This window comes from Equus quagga, chromosome 2 (assembly GCF_021613505.1).
Source record: "Equus quagga isolate Etosha38 chromosome 2, UCLA_HA_Equagga_1.0, whole genome shotgun sequence".
Lineage (NCBI taxonomy): Eukaryota > Metazoa > Chordata > Mammalia > Perissodactyla > Equidae > Equus > Equus quagga.
This window is the reverse complement of record NC_060268.1, coordinates 62,368,861-62,386,569: the sequence shown is the minus strand read 5'-3', so window position 1 is coordinate 62,386,569 and position 17,709 is coordinate 62,368,861. Positions and strand designations below refer to the sequence as shown.

General features: G+C 39.7%; 1 protein-coding gene across 2 annotated transcripts in view; it reads right to left on the bottom strand.

Moving 5' to 3' along the window:
• Positions 1-5,591: 5,591 nt before the first annotated feature.
• Positions 5,592-17,709, bottom strand: part of LOC124235817 (D-glucuronyl C5-epimerase) — a 130,701-nt gene continuing 118,583 nt past the window's right edge. For both annotated transcript variants that reach the window (XM_046654287.1, XM_046654288.1), the window contains 2 exons: positions 15,520-15,765; positions 5,592-9,569 (listed from right to left, as the gene is read on the bottom strand). In XM_046654287.1, the coding sequence (XP_046510243.1) occupies positions 8,545-9,569; positions 15,520-15,765 (1,271 nt within the window). In that variant the 3' untranslated portion in view covers positions 5,592-8,544. The remainder of the gene's footprint in view (positions 9,570-15,519; positions 15,766-17,709) is intronic.

Here is a 17,709-nt window from a genome sequence, read left to right as displayed (position 1 = left end):
TTTTGTTAATGTGGTGTATCACATTGATTGGTTTGTGGATGTTGAACCATCCCTGCATCGCTGGTGTAAATCCCACTTGATCATGGTGTATGATCCTTTTAATGTTTTGCTGTATTCAGTTTGCCAATATTTTGTTGAGGATTTTTCCATCTTTGTTCATCAGCGATGTTGGCCTGTAATTTTCCTTCTTTGTGTTGTAATTGTCTGGCTTTGGGATCAGAGTGATGTTGGCCTTGTAAAATGAGTTAGTGTTCTGTCGTCTTCAATTTTTTGGAGTAGTTTGAAAAGGATAGGTATTAAACCTTCTTTGAATGTTTGGTAGAATTCTCCAGAGAAGCCATTTGGTCCTGGACTTTTATTTTTGGGAAGGTTTTTGATTACTGTTTCAATCTCTTTACTTGTGATTGGTCTTTTCAGATTCTCTATTTCTTCTTGGTTCAGTTTTGGGAGGTTGTATGAGTCTAAGAATTTATCCATTTCTTCTAGATTGTCCAATTTGTTGACATATAGCTTTTCATAGTATTCTCTTATAATCCTTTGTATTTCTGTGGTATCCATTATAATTTCCCCTTTCATTTCTTTTCTTTTTTTACAACTAACACTGCTCCAGTTTTGTTTTTTTTTTTAAAGATTGGCACCTGAGCTAACAACTGTTGCCAATCTTCTTTTTTTTTTCTTCTCCCCAAAGCTCCCCAGTACATAGCTGTATATTTTAGTTGTGAGTGCCTCTGGTTGTGCTATGTGGGACACTGCCTCAGCATGGCCTGATAAGCGGTGCCGTGTCCACACCTGGGATACAAACTGGTGAAACCCTGGGCTGCCAAAGCAGAGCATGTGAACTTAACCACTTGGCCATGGGGCTGGCCCTCATATTTCTAATTTTATTTATTTGAGCCTTCTCTGTTTTTTTCTTGGAGAGTCTGGCTGAGGGTTTGTCAACGTTGGTTATCTTCTCAAAGAACCAGCTCTTAGTTTCATTGATCCTTTCTACTGGTTTTTTTTGGTTTCAATTTCATTTATTTCTGCTCTAATTTTTATTATTTCCCTCCTTCTGCTGACTTTGGGCTTTGTTTGTTCTTCTTTTTCTAGTTCTGTTAGGTGAACTGTAAGATTGCTTATTTAAGATTTTTCTTGTTTGTTAAAAGGTGGGCCCGTATTGCTATGAATTTCCCTCTTAGGACCGTTTTTGCTGCATCCCATATAAGTTGCTGTGGTGTATTTTCATTTTCATTTGTCTCCAGATACTTTTTCATTTCTCCTTTAATTTTGTTAGTGATCCATTGGTTGTTCACTAGCGTGTTGTTTAGTCTCTGAATATTTGTCACTTTTCCAGCTTTTTTCTTGTAGTTGATTTCTAGTTTCATAGCATTATGATTGGAAAAGATGCTTGATATGATCTCAATCTTCTTAAGCTTATTGAGACTTGTCTTCTTTCCCAAAATATGGTCTATCTTTGAGAATGTTCTCTGTGCACTTGAGAAGAATGTGTATTCTGCTGTTTTGGATGGATTGTTCTATGCATATCGATTAAGTCCATCTGGTTTAGTTTTTTGTTTAATCCCACTATTTCTTTTTCTTTTTTTTTTAACTTTTTTTTTCTTGAGGAAGATTAGCCATGAGCTAACATTTGCTGCCAATCCTCCTACTTTTTGCTGAGGAAGACTGGCCCTGAGCTAAAATCCATGGCAATCTTCCTCTACCTTATATGTGGGACGCCTGCCACAGCATGGCTTGATGAGTGGTGCGTAGGTCTGCACCTGGGATCAGAACTGGCAAACCCCAGGCCACAAAAGCAGATCGTGTGAACTTAACTGCTGTGCCACTGGTCCGGCCCCATAATTCCACTATTTCCTTGTTGACTTTCTGTCTGGATGATCTGTCCATTGATGTAAGTGGGGTGTTAAGGTCCCTACTATTATTGTGATGTTGTTAATATCTCCTTTTAGGTTTGTTATAGTTTCTTTATGTCCTTTGGTGCTCCTGTGTTGGGTGCATAGATATTTGTGTGTTACATCTTCTTGGTGGAGTGTCCTTTTGTCATTATACACTGCCCCTTTTTGTCTCTCATTACCTTTTTTATCTTGAAGTCTACTTAGTCTGATCTAAGAATGGCAACATCTGCCTTCTTTTGTTTGCCATTATCTTGGAGTATCATCTTCCGTCCCTTCCCTCTGAGCCTGTGTTTGTCTTCAGAGCTGAGATCTGTTTCCTGGAGGCAGCATATTGTTGGGTCTTGTTTTTTTAATCCATCCAGCCACTCTGTGTCTTTTGATTGGAGAATTCAATACATTTACATTTAGAGTGATTATTGATACATTAGGGCTTAATGCTGCCATTTTATCACTTGTTTTTTTATCACTTTTTTTTTCTTGAGGAAGATTAGCTCTGAGCTTACATCTGCTGCCAAACCTCCTCTTTTTGCTGAGGAAGACTGGCCCTGAGCTAACATCTGTGCCCATCTTCCTCTACTTTATATGTGAGATGCCTACCACAGCATGGCTTGCCAAGCGGTGCCATGTCTGTACCTGGCATCTGAAGTGGCAAACCCCAGGCTGCCGAAGTGGAATGTGTGAACTTAACCACTGAACCACCAGGCTGACCCCTCCAACATTTCTGATTGGTTTTTCTTTATAGGTTCAATCTCCTATGTGAATTCCCTCTGTTCATTAATTTTATTTCTGATTTCATTGAACTGTGTTTCTGAACTTTCTTGTAACTTGAGTTTTTTTAATGATAGCTATTTTGAATTCTCTGTAATTTAGATTGTAAATTTCTGCACTGTCAGTATTGATTTCTGGGTGCTTGTCATTTTCCTCCTCGTCTGGAGTATTAATATACCTCCTCATATTATTTGATGGGGTGCATTTGCATCTTGGCATAGTGATAGTATCTGGTCACAGATTCCACCTGCTGCCACTGTTTGGGGGCGGGGGGGAGCTATGTATTCTGAGCCCACCCTGATCACTGGCATCTGTGCCTGTCCTTTGGAATCTATGCTGACAGGGCCCATCTGTGATTGTCCACTCGCAGCTGCTGCTTTACAAACGTATGTGCAGGTGCTCTGGCAGGGGTCCCTTGCTCTGGCCAACCCACAGAGCTGGTGTGCCAGGTGGGGGAAAGGGCACTTTCTTTCGCATGTAATCCTGGGGACATTTTCACTCTTCCCTTGCTATCTGCCCTCCTGGGATGCTGGCTTGATGAAGACACCCCCGCAATAGCTTAGCCTCCTCTGTGTGGAGCTTTCCCACAGCTGGGAGGCAATTCAGAGAGTGAAGATATTCCTGTGGAGAGCTGCCCCTCCCCCTCTCCTCTCAGAGCCATGCACAGTCCTGCGCCCTAGGTTGCTGCTGTTGGGGGAGGGAGAGGAGATCCCCTTACGTCCTTCCATTTCCTCCTGGGGAGTCCAGCACCACCTTGGGACGTACAGCTGCGTGGGTCTTTCAGATGTTCATTGTGTTGTGTGAATATCCTGTTGGTTTATGAATGTCCTTTTTGTTGCATCTTAGTGGGGACAGTCTAAGGGAAGAGCTCGCTCTGCTATGATGCTGACGTCACTCTCTTTATTTCTGTTACACCATGCTTTAGTAGTTAACTTTTGTTAGTTTATAAAAAACTTTAAGATCAATTAGTTCTCTCTTATTGGGCTGTATTATGAGGCAATTGAATCCTATGGGGTGGAACAAGTTCCTGATGCTACAGTGCAAAGCCGGGGAGCCCTGACTCCTGAGTCCCAAATCTAGATTTCTGCCCACCTAACGTTCCCTAAAGATCTCTGAGTTTGGCTTTAGCTGGTTTTCAACAAATTAAGTGGCAACCCTAGCTAGTTCATTTTCTATGCACTTATGGAGAAGAGTGGTTGTTATGGGCTGAACTGTGACCCCCCCAAATCCATTTGAAGTCCTAACCTCTAGGACCTCAGATTGTGACTATTTGGAGATAGGACCGTTGAAGAGGTAACTAGGGTAAAACGAGGTCATATGAATGGGCCCTAATTCAGTATGTCTGGTGTCCTTAAAGAGATTAGGACACAGAAAGAGGGATGACCACGTGAGGACACAGCAAGAAGGCGGGCATCTGCAAGCCAAGGAGAGAGGCTTCGGAATAAACCAAGCCCGTTGACACCTTGATTTTACACTTCTAGCCTCCAGAACTATGAGAAAAATGTCTGTTGTTTAAGCCACGCAGTCTGTGGCATTTTGTTATGGCAGCCTTAGCAAATACAGTAGTCCAGATTGGAGGAAAATGTACAATTTACATTATATTTTTTCTCTACAATTGAGACACTGTGTTATTAATTATGGCTCATTAGTTCTAAGTAGCAGAAATCAAATCCAGCCAACTTAAGCACACATAGGGGATTTATCCTAAGGAGACAGTGGTTTCTCATGAAACCAGAGTGGAATGCAGCTGGCCTCAGAGATGCATTAGACACAGGGCCTGGGGCACTGTCAAGATTCTGTTTTCATTTCTGCTTTCCACTGTGTGTCTGCTTTAGTTTTTTTTTTTAATCCATATCAATTTTGGATGCCAGGGAAAAAACTGATTGGCCCAGCTTGAGTGAGGGACTCACCCCTGGTCTAAGTCATGGCTAGAGGAAGCAGGGTCACATGGCACACAGAGGCCATCACAGTCTGTGGAGACAGAGGCTTCCTCAGGAAAGGAAAGACCATGAGGCTACGGAATAAGTCCTCTGGAGCATGAAGGGGCTGTCCCCTCTCAAGGGCAATGGGGAGACACGTACGTGACGTTCAGTGTGCTAAAGCAGGATGGCTAACGTCTTAACAGTTTGGCTACAAAATCAGAGAGCAGCCTGAGCCCTCATCTAGACCAAGAACTGCTTACACCCTCATGGCTGTGTCCCAACTGGGGATGACAGAGGAGGAAGAGATGTCAAGAAGCTGATTAGCAACCTGTCAAAATATGTGCACCCATCAGCTGGAAAAAGTAGATCAGTGATCGACTGGGATTCCATTATACAGATGCGACAGAATGTTTAAATCCAAAAAATAATGTGCAATGAAACATAACATGAAGCCAGTCTGGCCTCTGGTTTTATATGTACTTGGGAGCCTAAATCATTTTTCTCTGAGAAGTGAGGGGAAAAGAATAAATAATGCTTATTGTTCGAAAGAAGAGGCAAGTAGAAAAGCCAGGAAGGAGGAACTTCCAAATAAATCTAAAGCAGGTAAAAATGGTTCCCCGCCTGGACGAGCAGGGGAGAGGGCATCCTCGCAGCTGGCCAGCGCCTCGTTCCTGCTCACGCTGCTCCCTCGTCGTCTTTCATCTTGGTGCTCAGGCCCGGAACCTGCGCTGAAAACCCCTTCGCTGACTGACCACACGAGGTGGCATTTCTCTTTCCTGAAACTGTTTTGTGGACACTGTGTCCCCCATGGACTAAACCTCCTTAGGATGAGGGCCCATGTAAGATCCTCTTCCCCAGTTTGTCTTCAAGGGCCCGATACACCTTCAACGAACATCTGTGGCCTGACTAGTTGTCACAAGCTGAACAGGAAATGATGGTTAGAAATTTCCCTGCTGGGCTCAAATAATCTTAGAATAATTAGAGAAGAAAGAGAAAATATCCAGCTATATTCCTTTTAAGATAAAAACTTTATTTTACAATTTTATAAAGCAGCTTTACATTAAGCACAAACAATCCATTTACTTTGTATAGAAACAAAATACCTTTCCATCTGCAAAAAATCAAGTTTTGCTGTATATAAAACTAACATGTGCACATTGTGCTTAAACTGCAAAGTCTGTACAGCTTTACAAAGGACTACCCTTCAGAAGGGCATCCAGTAAACTCTTTATTGCATATTTAACACATGGTATATAACCCACATGTACAATGGAGGAGAATCAAGAAAAACAGTTACAAGGAGGATGAAAATAGCAGCTTTCAGTGAAAGTTCGCACACTGATAAAGAAAAAGGACTGCCACATCTGGAAAGTTGTGCTTGTGTGTCATTTTTGTATTTGCTCATGTACACTGGATGGTTTTTGGATGAAGCAGTTATGTACAATAAACCCTAAAGGGTCAAACTTGACCTTTATCTGGAAACTTTTGGCTGGTTTTACAACTGAAGTGGCAATAGATTTAATTTAACCTCAAAGCTAACTCAAGATAAGTGTAAAAAAAACTATGAGCATAATCTTGAAACAAAGAAACATTTAAAGAAACAAAACAAAATAAAACTTTAAATACATTCCCCATTCTCTCTAAGCTCAGAGTAAGTAAACACTTTACATGATTTAAACCCCAGAAAACTCGGCAGGTGTTTAGGAACAAAAGCTCAACGGCTGGTCTTGGGCAGTGTTCCTCTGCATACGCCCCCAGCTCAGCTGCATCAGAATCGCCCGAATGCCTGTAAAAATGCAGTCTATCACCCTTCACAGGCAGATTTACTGAGCATCTGGAATCTGTATTTCAACAAGCTCCCAGGTGATTCTGAGGCATCCTAAAGTTAGAGACCCACTGGTTTGTACTGACAATGCTGCTTCAGGTTCAACTCACCCTCTTCGAAAATTCTGGGATCACAAGAAAAAGCAAGCTGCTGTTGCAATGTGGAAGGCAGTGTGAAACCAACAGCATTGAAGTGGGAATGCCATTTCTAGATCAAAATGTCTTTCCTTATTCAGTGGAAAAGCACAGCCACATTGTTAAGGCACTGATATTTGTCACAGAAGCAGTACCATACTGTTTTCACTGGTTCCCTTAATCTGAAGTACCAGTGTGCAAACACAGTGCAGAAGTCTGGACTGTCCTAAATAATAACAAATACAATGAAGTAAAAAGGGTTTCCAGATTGGAGAAAGTTTATTTTTGAGCAGTGAGATTAAAAAAGGAGTCCAGATATTCTTGTTGAGACATCTAATGTATAAGAACCACAAAGGTCAAAAGCTAGGGGGAAACTTAATAACCCACTTTGTGGTGTTGTTGTGGTCACGTCAATTGGGAGTTTAAGCTTACTTTTCCACGGCCAGTTTAATATTGTCTTCAGTGTAGATCTATATTGTCTTCTTTGCTACTGCTCCCATTGCCACTAACATACATATTTTGCATATATATAATATTCATATATACGTATATATTTCCCGGTTTCTAAGTAGTGTTTGGGGTGAGTTCAGTTAAGATGTAGTGTGCAGGCAGGTGCTCACGTGGCTCTTGCTGTGCCTTTATTATAGGTCACAGACAAACTGCACTGTGTTTGTCAGACTCAGTCCCCTGAAAGTGTGGGGTCTCATATTTCCACTCTGTAAGTTGTAGTGCTGACTTAGTGTAAAACAGAAGACAGCAAAATCAGCCTCCCTGGGTTTTGACTAACGCCTGAAGCCGTACAGCAGACACTGCCCCGGGTACGAGGGCTAGGAAACCTATTTACGTGAGGTACAGTGGGATGTAAAACCCGAATGAAGGCCTGATTACACGTGTACAGCAAACGCAGTAGGACCACTTCTATCCAACAGCTGAAAGAATTTAAAATTGAAATTGCAAAGGAAAGGTGAATGGTTTGAAAAGTTGATGACCAAGAACGATCTAAGTAGGAAAAAATCCTCTTATGATTCTTGGACGTAATATTTGACCTAGTATTTTTCTGTAAAGAGAAAAAAAGATCCTCAAAGGGCAGTGGTGGTGGACTATCACAATTACTAGCTCCTTCCCGAGTGTATAATAAAATCTCTGAAATGTCCCAAAAACATCCCCCCGAAACAGACGAAACTCTTGAGTGTAGCCTGAAATGAAATACAAAAGTCTAGATAGCGACAAAAACAACCATCACAGTGGGGATGGGGAAGACAGACTGATTAGCAAACCTTTACTGATTGTAGATCAAGTTTCATAAAACAGCTAACATTTTTGTAATTTCTTGTGCAGTCAACAAGTTTCACTTTAGTTGTGCTTACGTTATATAACTGTGAAGCCTGAACACTGGCTGTGTTTTTAATTTACACATTTTAAGAAAACCATAAATTCAAAATATTCTCCATATATAATAAATTGAACAAATGCAACAAATGCTCATTCACCCCCAAGAAATGAATCTATAGAAAAGAAACATCATTTTAAAAAGTTGCACACAGTCCACTATTCAGGCTACAAGTACATATTTACTGATTATAGCACATTATTTTTTTAAAGTCTGCTGTCAACATAAACATAAATAATCACATTTTAAAAGAGCCCCATACTAAGTTGCCAGGTAAGCGCTAGACAGCTGGCCACAAGCAGCTGCTTACCATGATCTTTCCCAAACCGAGAGGGACCGGCTGTCTGTGGAAGTGTACAGGATGACAAGCAGGGCAGAGTGAAACAGCTTTGTTCAGCCCATTGACTAAACGCTTTTCTCTAAATGCCACCTAAACACCCAACCCATGGAATGCAATGATCTCAGAAGACTGGTTTTAAGGATCATTTATCACTTTGATGTAACCCACAAAAAACTAGTACGCAACCTTTTAAAATGTGTCCATGCTCTGCCGAGACAGAGCCCATAGTTTCCGTGCGCAGCAGAGGCTGACACAGGATTTTGGTTCTGAGCTTTAGTTGTGCTTTGCCCTGCCGCCCTTAAGGTAGCTCTTCCACCTCTTGACAAATTCTTTGAAGATCGGGGACTCATCGATGGTGCTGAGCAGCTGCAGCTGGTTGATGTGGGTGGTGTGATAGTCCCAGCGGGCCAAGTTGGGGGCAATGCCAAGCATGAAGTGCCGGAGGTCATAGATGGTTCCTGAGCCGGTGTCGTACAAGGGGAGCATAGCTTTCAGGGACTCCATGCCACGCTCATACAAGGACTTTGCTTCTTTCCCAAGCTTTTCCCCTGCAGTTTCTTTTAAGTCATACAGCCCAATTAAGGAATACATAAAGCCATTTAAAACAAAAGAGCTAGGTGTGGTTGGATATTCTTCATACCAGTCGTGTTTATTCATAAACACAGCTTTAACTCCATGCTGCTCTGATGGAAACTTGTATGGGGCTGTTGCCCTTAAAGCTGAATTGAGGAATATGTGGTCTTTTGTTAACAGATAGGCCCTGACTAGTGTAGAAATGGCTTGCCCTTGGGCCATGGCAGAGTACCACCCTGGCTCTAAAGACTTGAACCCTTCTCCTAACTTACGGGTCACCATTATTGGCCAGCCACCTTTCTCATCCTGGTTCCTTACCAGCCAATCACTGGCAGCAAAGAATGCGGCCATGTGGGCTGTGGTACAGATGGTAATGTTGTCGAGGAATCCTTTCCCTTTTGCAATCAACCTAACCACCTTCTTGGGCATGATTTTGGTTGGCTTGACAGCTTTTGTGTTGGAAAGACCCACTCCTTTCCTGAGGTCAGTGACTAGGTCCCTGGTAACGGTGCTCCATGAAGTTCTGGGCCCGATGCCATAGTATATGTCTCTTTCTTTAAAAGCAATTAGCTGGGTATTTGAGACATAATGTACAGTGAAGAGCTGATTCTTTTCTGTCGTCTCTAGAACCACGGACACACTTCCATTTGTCAAGAACTTGAGGTCAAATGAAATAATAAAATCTTTTGTGTTCCCCAGTTGCAAAGATACACCTTCACTGGTTTCTGCAGGAGGAAAATATACCGACAAAGACCGGTTAGAATAAAAGCTCCTTGTATTTAAAAGTTAACCGCAATTCATCCTTGACAATCACTGACCAGACAAAATCAACACTTCCATATTTTATGTGTCAGATCATGATCATTTATTTATTTTTGGTGAGGAAGATTGTCCCTGAGCTAACATCTGTGCCAATCTTCCTATTTTGTATGTGGGACGCCACCACAGCATGGCTTGATGAGCAGCGTGTAGGTCTGTACCTAGGATCCAAACCTGTGAACCCCAGGCTGCTGAAGCAGAGTGTGCAAACTTAACCACTATGCCATTGGGCTGCTCCTATTATTTCTTTACTAAACTAACCACAAACAAATGACAGAATTGGTGAGTCCATGATGGTTTGTCAACATCAGGCCAAAGTTCTTACCTTTTGACTTGTCTAGTTTACATTAGAGAGTTAACAGAGCAAATGGCTACGGTATTGTTGATCAAACTGCCTTTTCTACTAGATCAAATGCTAGCTGACCCATTCTGTATACCCATTCTGCCAAAAGAAAAAAATAGCCAAAAGCTGGCTCAGCATATTTTGTTGTAAGAGAGAAGCTAGAAGGAAAGAATGGCTATACATGAATTTAAAATTTTTTATTTAATTAACATTTAATAAGTATTTACTGTGGTCTAAGGGCTTTATATATGCTAACTCATTTAATCCTCATACAAATTACAAGAGCAGGTGCTACTATTAGTCTCAATTTGTGGATGAGGAACCAAGACACAGAGGAGTTAAGTAATTTGCTTAAAGTAGAAAGAGTTGAACCCAGGTTGTTGAGTCTGGCTCCATAATACATGCTCTTAATCACTATTTGCTGCTGAAAATGATAGCTTTGTTTTCAGGTATTTGCTGGAACTATGAATAACATATCTGGAAATTAAACAATGGGTTCATGCAGGCTACAAAAAGTGAGGGATACTCGGGGAGGGGGAGAGAGAGGCTTTGAGTTAAAACAAAGACAAAAACAAGAACCTTGTTTGAGGGCCGGCCCCGGGGCCGAGTGGTTAAGTTCACGTGCTCCGCTTCGGTGGCCCAGGGTTTCGTGGGTTTGGATCCTGGGCGCGGACATGGCACCGCTCATCAGGCCACACTGAGGTGGCATCCCACATGCCACAACTAGAAGGACCCACAACTAAAATATACAACTATGTAGTGGGGGGATTTGGGGAGAAAAAGCAGGAAAAAAAAAAAAAGGATGGCAACAGTTGTTGGTTCAGGTGCCAATCTTTAAAAAAAAACAAAAAACCTTGTTTGAATTCTTACTCTATGACTTACTAGCTTTGAGATGCTCACCAAGATAGACCTCTTTGAGCCTTAGTTTCTTCATGTGTTAAACAGAGATATTTCTGCTTTGGAAGGTAATTGTGAGGATTAAAAGAAAAAAGATAGTGGCTTGCAACAGTCAAAGATGATAACGATTCTTCTTCTGAAGCCATTGGCTTCAGAGGTTGATAAAATAGTAAAAACTGTTTTACCTGGCAAGTTATCAAAGAAGAATTTTCTCTTGCATGTCTACAGTGAGTGCAAGGATGCCTGACTCCCAGAAAGATGATTTTCTGAATACTGCTGGTTTAGATTTACCAGGAAAAGAAACTGAGCATATTAAAACCAGACGGCGGCAGCAGCAAGAACAAGCACAATGACGGCAAATATATGTAGTGCTAATTTAAAAATATTAAAGGTGAATGTGTATATCTTGATCTTTATGGAGCTTAGGAAACACTTTCACATGCATTATCTCACTCGATATTTAGAATAATCTTCTGAGGCCAGCAGAACAGGAATTACTAACTGCATTTTAGAGATGAAGATATGGAGGCTTTGCAAGGTTAAAAGGTTTGCCCAAAGCCAAAAGCTAATTAGTAGGAGACAGGGACTAGAAACCAAGATTCCTGGACCCAAGTTCAAAGACTATGAAAAAGGAATGATACTGGAAATGACATCCCCATGAGAATAATCAGTGGAAACATTATTTCTCTTAAATAGAGCCACAGAATCAGATCTGCTTTGAGGAGTCCTTGAGGAAATCTTTAGTGCGTCACCAGGAGCAAAGACCGGAAATGTGAACTGATGATGGTGTATACAGTGGGATTAGCTTGGAGAGTTATTAGCACATTGAGTTGATTGTTTAACTCTCCCAACACTGGATTCTACCAGTGTGGATATCATTGACCCAAGGCTCTTAATTACTTCATTTGATGGAAGAGACAATTATGGATGTTGTAACAAGAATGAGAACATCTCGATAGACTTATGCATCAAATGATGCTTTGAGTGACTTTTTAAAAAGTGATTTCAGAAGTATACTTCTAATACACTAAAAATCCATTTATTCTAGAAAAATGTCAACATGCAATCTCTCTCCTTTTTTTTTGGTGAGGAAGATTAGCCCTGAGCTAACATCTGTTGCTAATCTTCCTGTTTTGTATATGGGATGCCACCACAGCATGGCTTGATGAGCGGTGTGTAGGTCCATGCCCAGGATCCAAACCTGCAAACCCTGGGCTGCTGAAGTGGAGCACATGAACTTAACCACTATGCCACTGGACTGGCCTGGCAATCTGTCTCTTAATTAGCATTTTTCTGCATCTGTAGTAAAATGGAATCTGATGCTCAGTCCAATATCCCTGAAACACAGCAGGATTCTGAATTGACTTATGAATCACTCAAGATTAAATTATACTCAGTAGAGCAGACTATCTTTATTTCTTCATTCTTAGGGTTATGCCCCATTAATAAGACAGTACTATTAACTATGACATCCATTCTCACAAAACTGGATAACAAAGACCTATCTTTAAAAGTCCAAATGGGAGGAAGCTGAAGAAGTACCCATTTCCCCCCCAGAATTCCATTCTGATTTTCACTTTATGTATAAAAATCCAATGAAATGATATAGTTCAATCAATTACCTTATGTCTCAATATAACAGATTAAGTAACTCATTAATGAAGATGTCACGAGATGTAACCTTGTAAAAAAGAACTATTAATTTTCCTAAACTCTTAAACACTACCAAGAGGGGATTATTAAGCTACACAGGAGAAATGACAGAGAAGTCACAATCTCCAATTTAAATTGATCAACCAACAATTGTAATCTTCGCAACAATCTTATGAGATAGGTCTTTTAATTCCCATTTTATATAAGTAAGGAGAGGTTAAACAACCTGTCAGCATCACTTAGAAGGATCTGAATGGTAGCAAATGGGATATGACTATGGTTGTGGCAACTACTTTGGAAATATACTAGGCAATATACCATAAGACCTCCAATACTGGAGGTTTTATGCTTTCTGGAGACCTCTGCTTTAAATATACTAATAGAAAGTTTTGAGTTTCCTAACTGTTTGAAATCCACAGTCCCTCCTCTCTCTGAGCAGTCATCCCAGGAGTCACTCTAAGTGTCTATTTTTGGTCTATGTGTACATGTACTTTAGGCAACAAAGGATGATAAGCATTTAAGAATAGTCTTTAAATCAATGTTTTCAAATACAATACAAACTGTTATCATTCATTCAGTAAGTTTACCACATGGAATGAGAAGAGGCCCTACTCAGAACCTCCAGGAACACTGAGAGACAAGGATCAGGCAGAAGAGAATCTCACAAGAAGCCTGAGGAAGAATCGCTACAGAGAGAGGAGAAAGTGAGCTCACGGAAATAAAATGAAGAGAGTACTTCAGGAAAGGGAAAGCTAATTTAATTCAATAGAGCAGGACAGGTATAAAGTTTCAACTCATTCCATTTTAAAATTAGGAAGAGGAACAAAACATTATTCAACGAATAAAACAATACAAAATATACTGCAGAACCATGTTATGGTTCTTTCCTCTAGATGATTTTGTCCCCTTTCAGGGAAAATAATTCAAGGCCAAAAACATAGAAAGAAATAAAAGGCCAAGAGCATTCAGGGCCTGGTCCTCCAGAGCTTCATCTCACTTAGGCCTATGCTTTTATGTGCCACACAATGATATTTCAGTCAACCAGGACCACATATGCAACAGTGGTCCCATAAGATTAGCACCATGTAGCATAGGCGTGTAGCAGGCTATATCATCTAGATTTGTGTAAGTACACTCTATGATGTTTGCAGAACGACGAAATCATCTAATGACGCCTCAGAATATATCCTCATCATTAAGCGATTCATGACTGTACAAGTCCCAGTTTCTTTTCAACAGTGATTCTCTGAATTGATCTCCTACGTGGTCTATATCCACTGTAAAGCCTCATCTTCCCTATCTACTCCTTAATAAAACAGTCTCACCTCTGTGATTTCCTTCTGCTCTGAGCAACAACTCCTACGTAACTCCAACTCACTCTCCCTCATACACTTGTATCAAATTCAACGCCAAGCATATCCAGGATATCAAAACCACCAGCCCATTCCAAGCTAGCACACTCCCACCAACAGGGAGTTCCAACTGTGAGTAGCTTGTGTTCCACTGGCAGAGTGACTGTCACATAGTTCTCTCCTCCATATGCTTAAAACAACCTTAGGAAGTACTTTTATCTCCAGGTACTGGCTGCACAACAAAGGGCTAAAGTGAGTGTCCCTCACTTAGATGAGGGGACCTATGCTTTCTATTACCCAGGACATCCAAAAGTGTACAATGAAATCTATTGCTCTAAATAGGACAGAGTTCTATTTAAAGACTGTTCTAGAAAACTTCCCAGCACTTGGGGAAATCAAGATAAGGGCTGCTGTTTTCCACCCTAACTCAATGTTATTAATTAGTGCAAAAATAAGCTCCTTGGTTCACCCTAAACCTAAGGGCCTTTTGCTGAGTCTAATCATTTCCTGCTGCAATAACCTCTTAGGTACCACAAGCTAAATATTCTTAAACATTTCCACGTACTTTCTCACCTAGCCACATCTGTTGTTTTACAATAAGCAAAGATGCTCTATATGCTGGAATATCACAGAATGACATAGGAGAAAAAGAAGTTCTAGTCACAGAATAAAAACTAAAGGTCACCCATTATTTGCACTGCCTTAAGCGCTCATAAATCCATTACGTAAGGCCATCTAGAATAAGTAGATTTGTATTGTGGCTTTCAAGGTCTGTGAATTACACAGTCATCAATAAAGGACAAGGAGAGAATACAGAAGAGGTCCTACAATCTTTTCTCTCTTTTTATTTACCAAATGCAAGGCTAGGGGAAGGAGGAAGGGTTCTGTTCTTGACATTTCCCCGTAGAGAATTAAGCCTGAGGTGCTAACTAAAATTATTTCATTGTCTTTTTACGTAATGGACTCATTAATTCTCATGGATATTGACTAGTGGAGAAAAACACATTACATCCTAATTAATGAGACTGTCTTAGTAAAAGGGGAAATGTTGCATAATGTTAATTTGATTTTATAAACGATTTTATTAATGAAATAGTTTTACATGAAGTTTGAGACAATCTAGTACATTAACAAAATTCAATATGGGAAGCAGGCCTGGTTGGTAATCTGTATCATCTTGAAAAAATAAAAAGCTACTAGTAAAAAACAAGGCAAAGGAAAGGATGGTTCTCTCTATAAAGGAAAACTTCTACCATAATGCAAAATAGTTTAAAAATTAAAGAATAAATACTGTATTGAAATATTAAAATAAACCAAGGAACTTCATTCCTGTGAGACATAGATCCCTGGGAGATACACAGCATGCAGTAAGCTCTATTTTAATATTCAATCGATGGCTTGGCTCTTCACACAGTAAATACTCCTTTTAGAACCTTAAATTTTTAGAGTTCCTTTTTGAGGGATTTCACTTGGGTGACACCATTTGTTTCTTTACATACATAACATAAAGGGTTTGCTAGAGTGTTTTCAAAACCATAAAAACAATTTTCAGGGAGTTATCAGTGCATACATCAACATAAAATTAGCAGACGCATATTACACATCCCTTACCTGGAGCAAGGAACTGTTTGACATTGGTGAATCTAGACTTGTCAGCCACGCTGGCCACAAAGCAGCCCTTTGGCACGGTCCAGTCATTCAGCTTGCTGTTTTTGTCCCTGTCTTCTGCTGTCTCATATACCTCTATGTGAGGGGGCTTCTCAGTTAGATTCTTGCTGTAATGACTTAACCCATACTGTGCAATCTGGATTGGGTAGAAATAGCCTTGAGGGCCCCACTGGGTAGATAAAGGTACACCTATAAAATAGAGAAACAAAGCAAAAAACCACGTCCAGACATTTACAAGCCTGTTTTGAACACCATTCTTCATTGTTTTACTTCTGGGGGAGGTTAGAGGGTTATCGGCAACTTTTGAGCATTCTTATTATACTGCTGATATAATTACTAAAAACTAGTATCAAATTAACCAGATAGAAAAAACAAAATTAAGCATTCATTCACTCTCTTTCATTATTTGTTAACTGACAGCAATGCAATGCTGTAGAGTATCTTTTAAAGACTTTTTTATGTGTATTACTTTTCTCATAGCTACAGATGTCATGTTTCATAATCCTGTTTCATATATTCAAGTTGTGCACAATTTAAATACATGTAGATAATGTTACCACAGTTTTATTCTAGAACATTAATCCTGAAATTTTCTTAAACATTCATACTTAACAATCAAGTTAATTACATACTCATCTCTCCCTCCAATGTCAAGATGTTGTCTAATAACTATATCATCTGATGGTTACAAGTATTTGCTTAATAAGGCAGTTATGCCCAGGCAACAAAGTATAAGCACAGCTTGTGTTCTTTTTCATATCCTTCGTGTCAAAATGTAATTCTTAAGAACAAGGAGTGGGTTTTTAAAAATGAATTCAAGTTTTATATTTAACCATAGATTATTGAAACAATTCTTAATAGATTACCTCTTGTAAAATTCTAAGCAAAACGTTTAAATGTTTGGTATCAGCAGTAATTTCCTACATGGGAAATACAGTAATACCACATTGCACAGAATTCTGTATTGTTGCGTACGTGTTGAGAGATGAACTCCTATCTGTAGTTGTAAAATAAATTAACAAGCATCAGATGGGCACAGCAGAAACTGGGAATCCAAAAATCCGGATGTGTTCTGATGTAGTTTCAAAACAGCTTAAGGAATTAGGGACCGCATAGGCTAAGAAAACTAGACTAAAGATAAGCTTCTTAACTTCCGCATTCTTTCTCCAAGGGTGATTTTTTTTTTTAATTCAAATGGAATTATTTTCACTTAATAAAAGGAAGGTTTATACAATCTCATTAAAGATGAGTGATAACTACAACAATGTGCAACTGGCATAAGAATTGATAGACTGATCAACGAATGGAATAGTAGGCCAGAAACACACTCTAGTATTCAAAATATTTTAGTATAATGATAAAGACTGCATCATGAATCAGTGGGGAAAAGAGGAGATTATTCAATATACATTAGGGAAAAAAAATCTAAAATTAGATCCTGACCTTGTACCATTTACCAAAATATAAATCAATTTAGCTGGACTAAAAAGTTAAATGTAAAAAGACAAAATGATAAAACTGTTAGAGAAAATAGAGATGAACAGCTGATCATGGTGTGGCAAATGACTTTCTAAGCATAAAAGGAAAAAGTAAAAAAAAAAAATCCCTAAGTTTAGTAAACAAAAACTAATAAATCATAAGTAAAATGAAAAGTCAAATTCAGTTTGGCTTTCTGGTTAATCCTAGGTCTGAAATACAAACTCCAGAATATTTCTAATTATACCCATAAGGAACCCTCACTGCTCCAGGTTTTAAAGACAATATGTAATAGACTGTAGGAGTTCAGTATAAATTCAGAGAAAACGATGTCTTAATATGTATTGTCTTATTCTGAGGACTTTAAACCTCCATGCAGAGATGACACCTGGCTAGTCTGGCAAGAAGACTGCATTGGTACATTGATATGCTCATTGGATGGTCTCTCTCCCTTTCCCATCTCCCCTCACAGGATAATAACTGTATATTTTAAAGCAAAATTTCTGGAGATGCCGTGCCTTGACCTTACTGGTGAGAATTTTAGATTCTGAGGTAGGTTAATGGAATAATCCTAGTTGATCAGGTATGTTCTTATTGAAGCTCTAAAATCACACCATCTAGAAAGTTGCCCTAGATTCAGACTTAACCTGTTCCTCC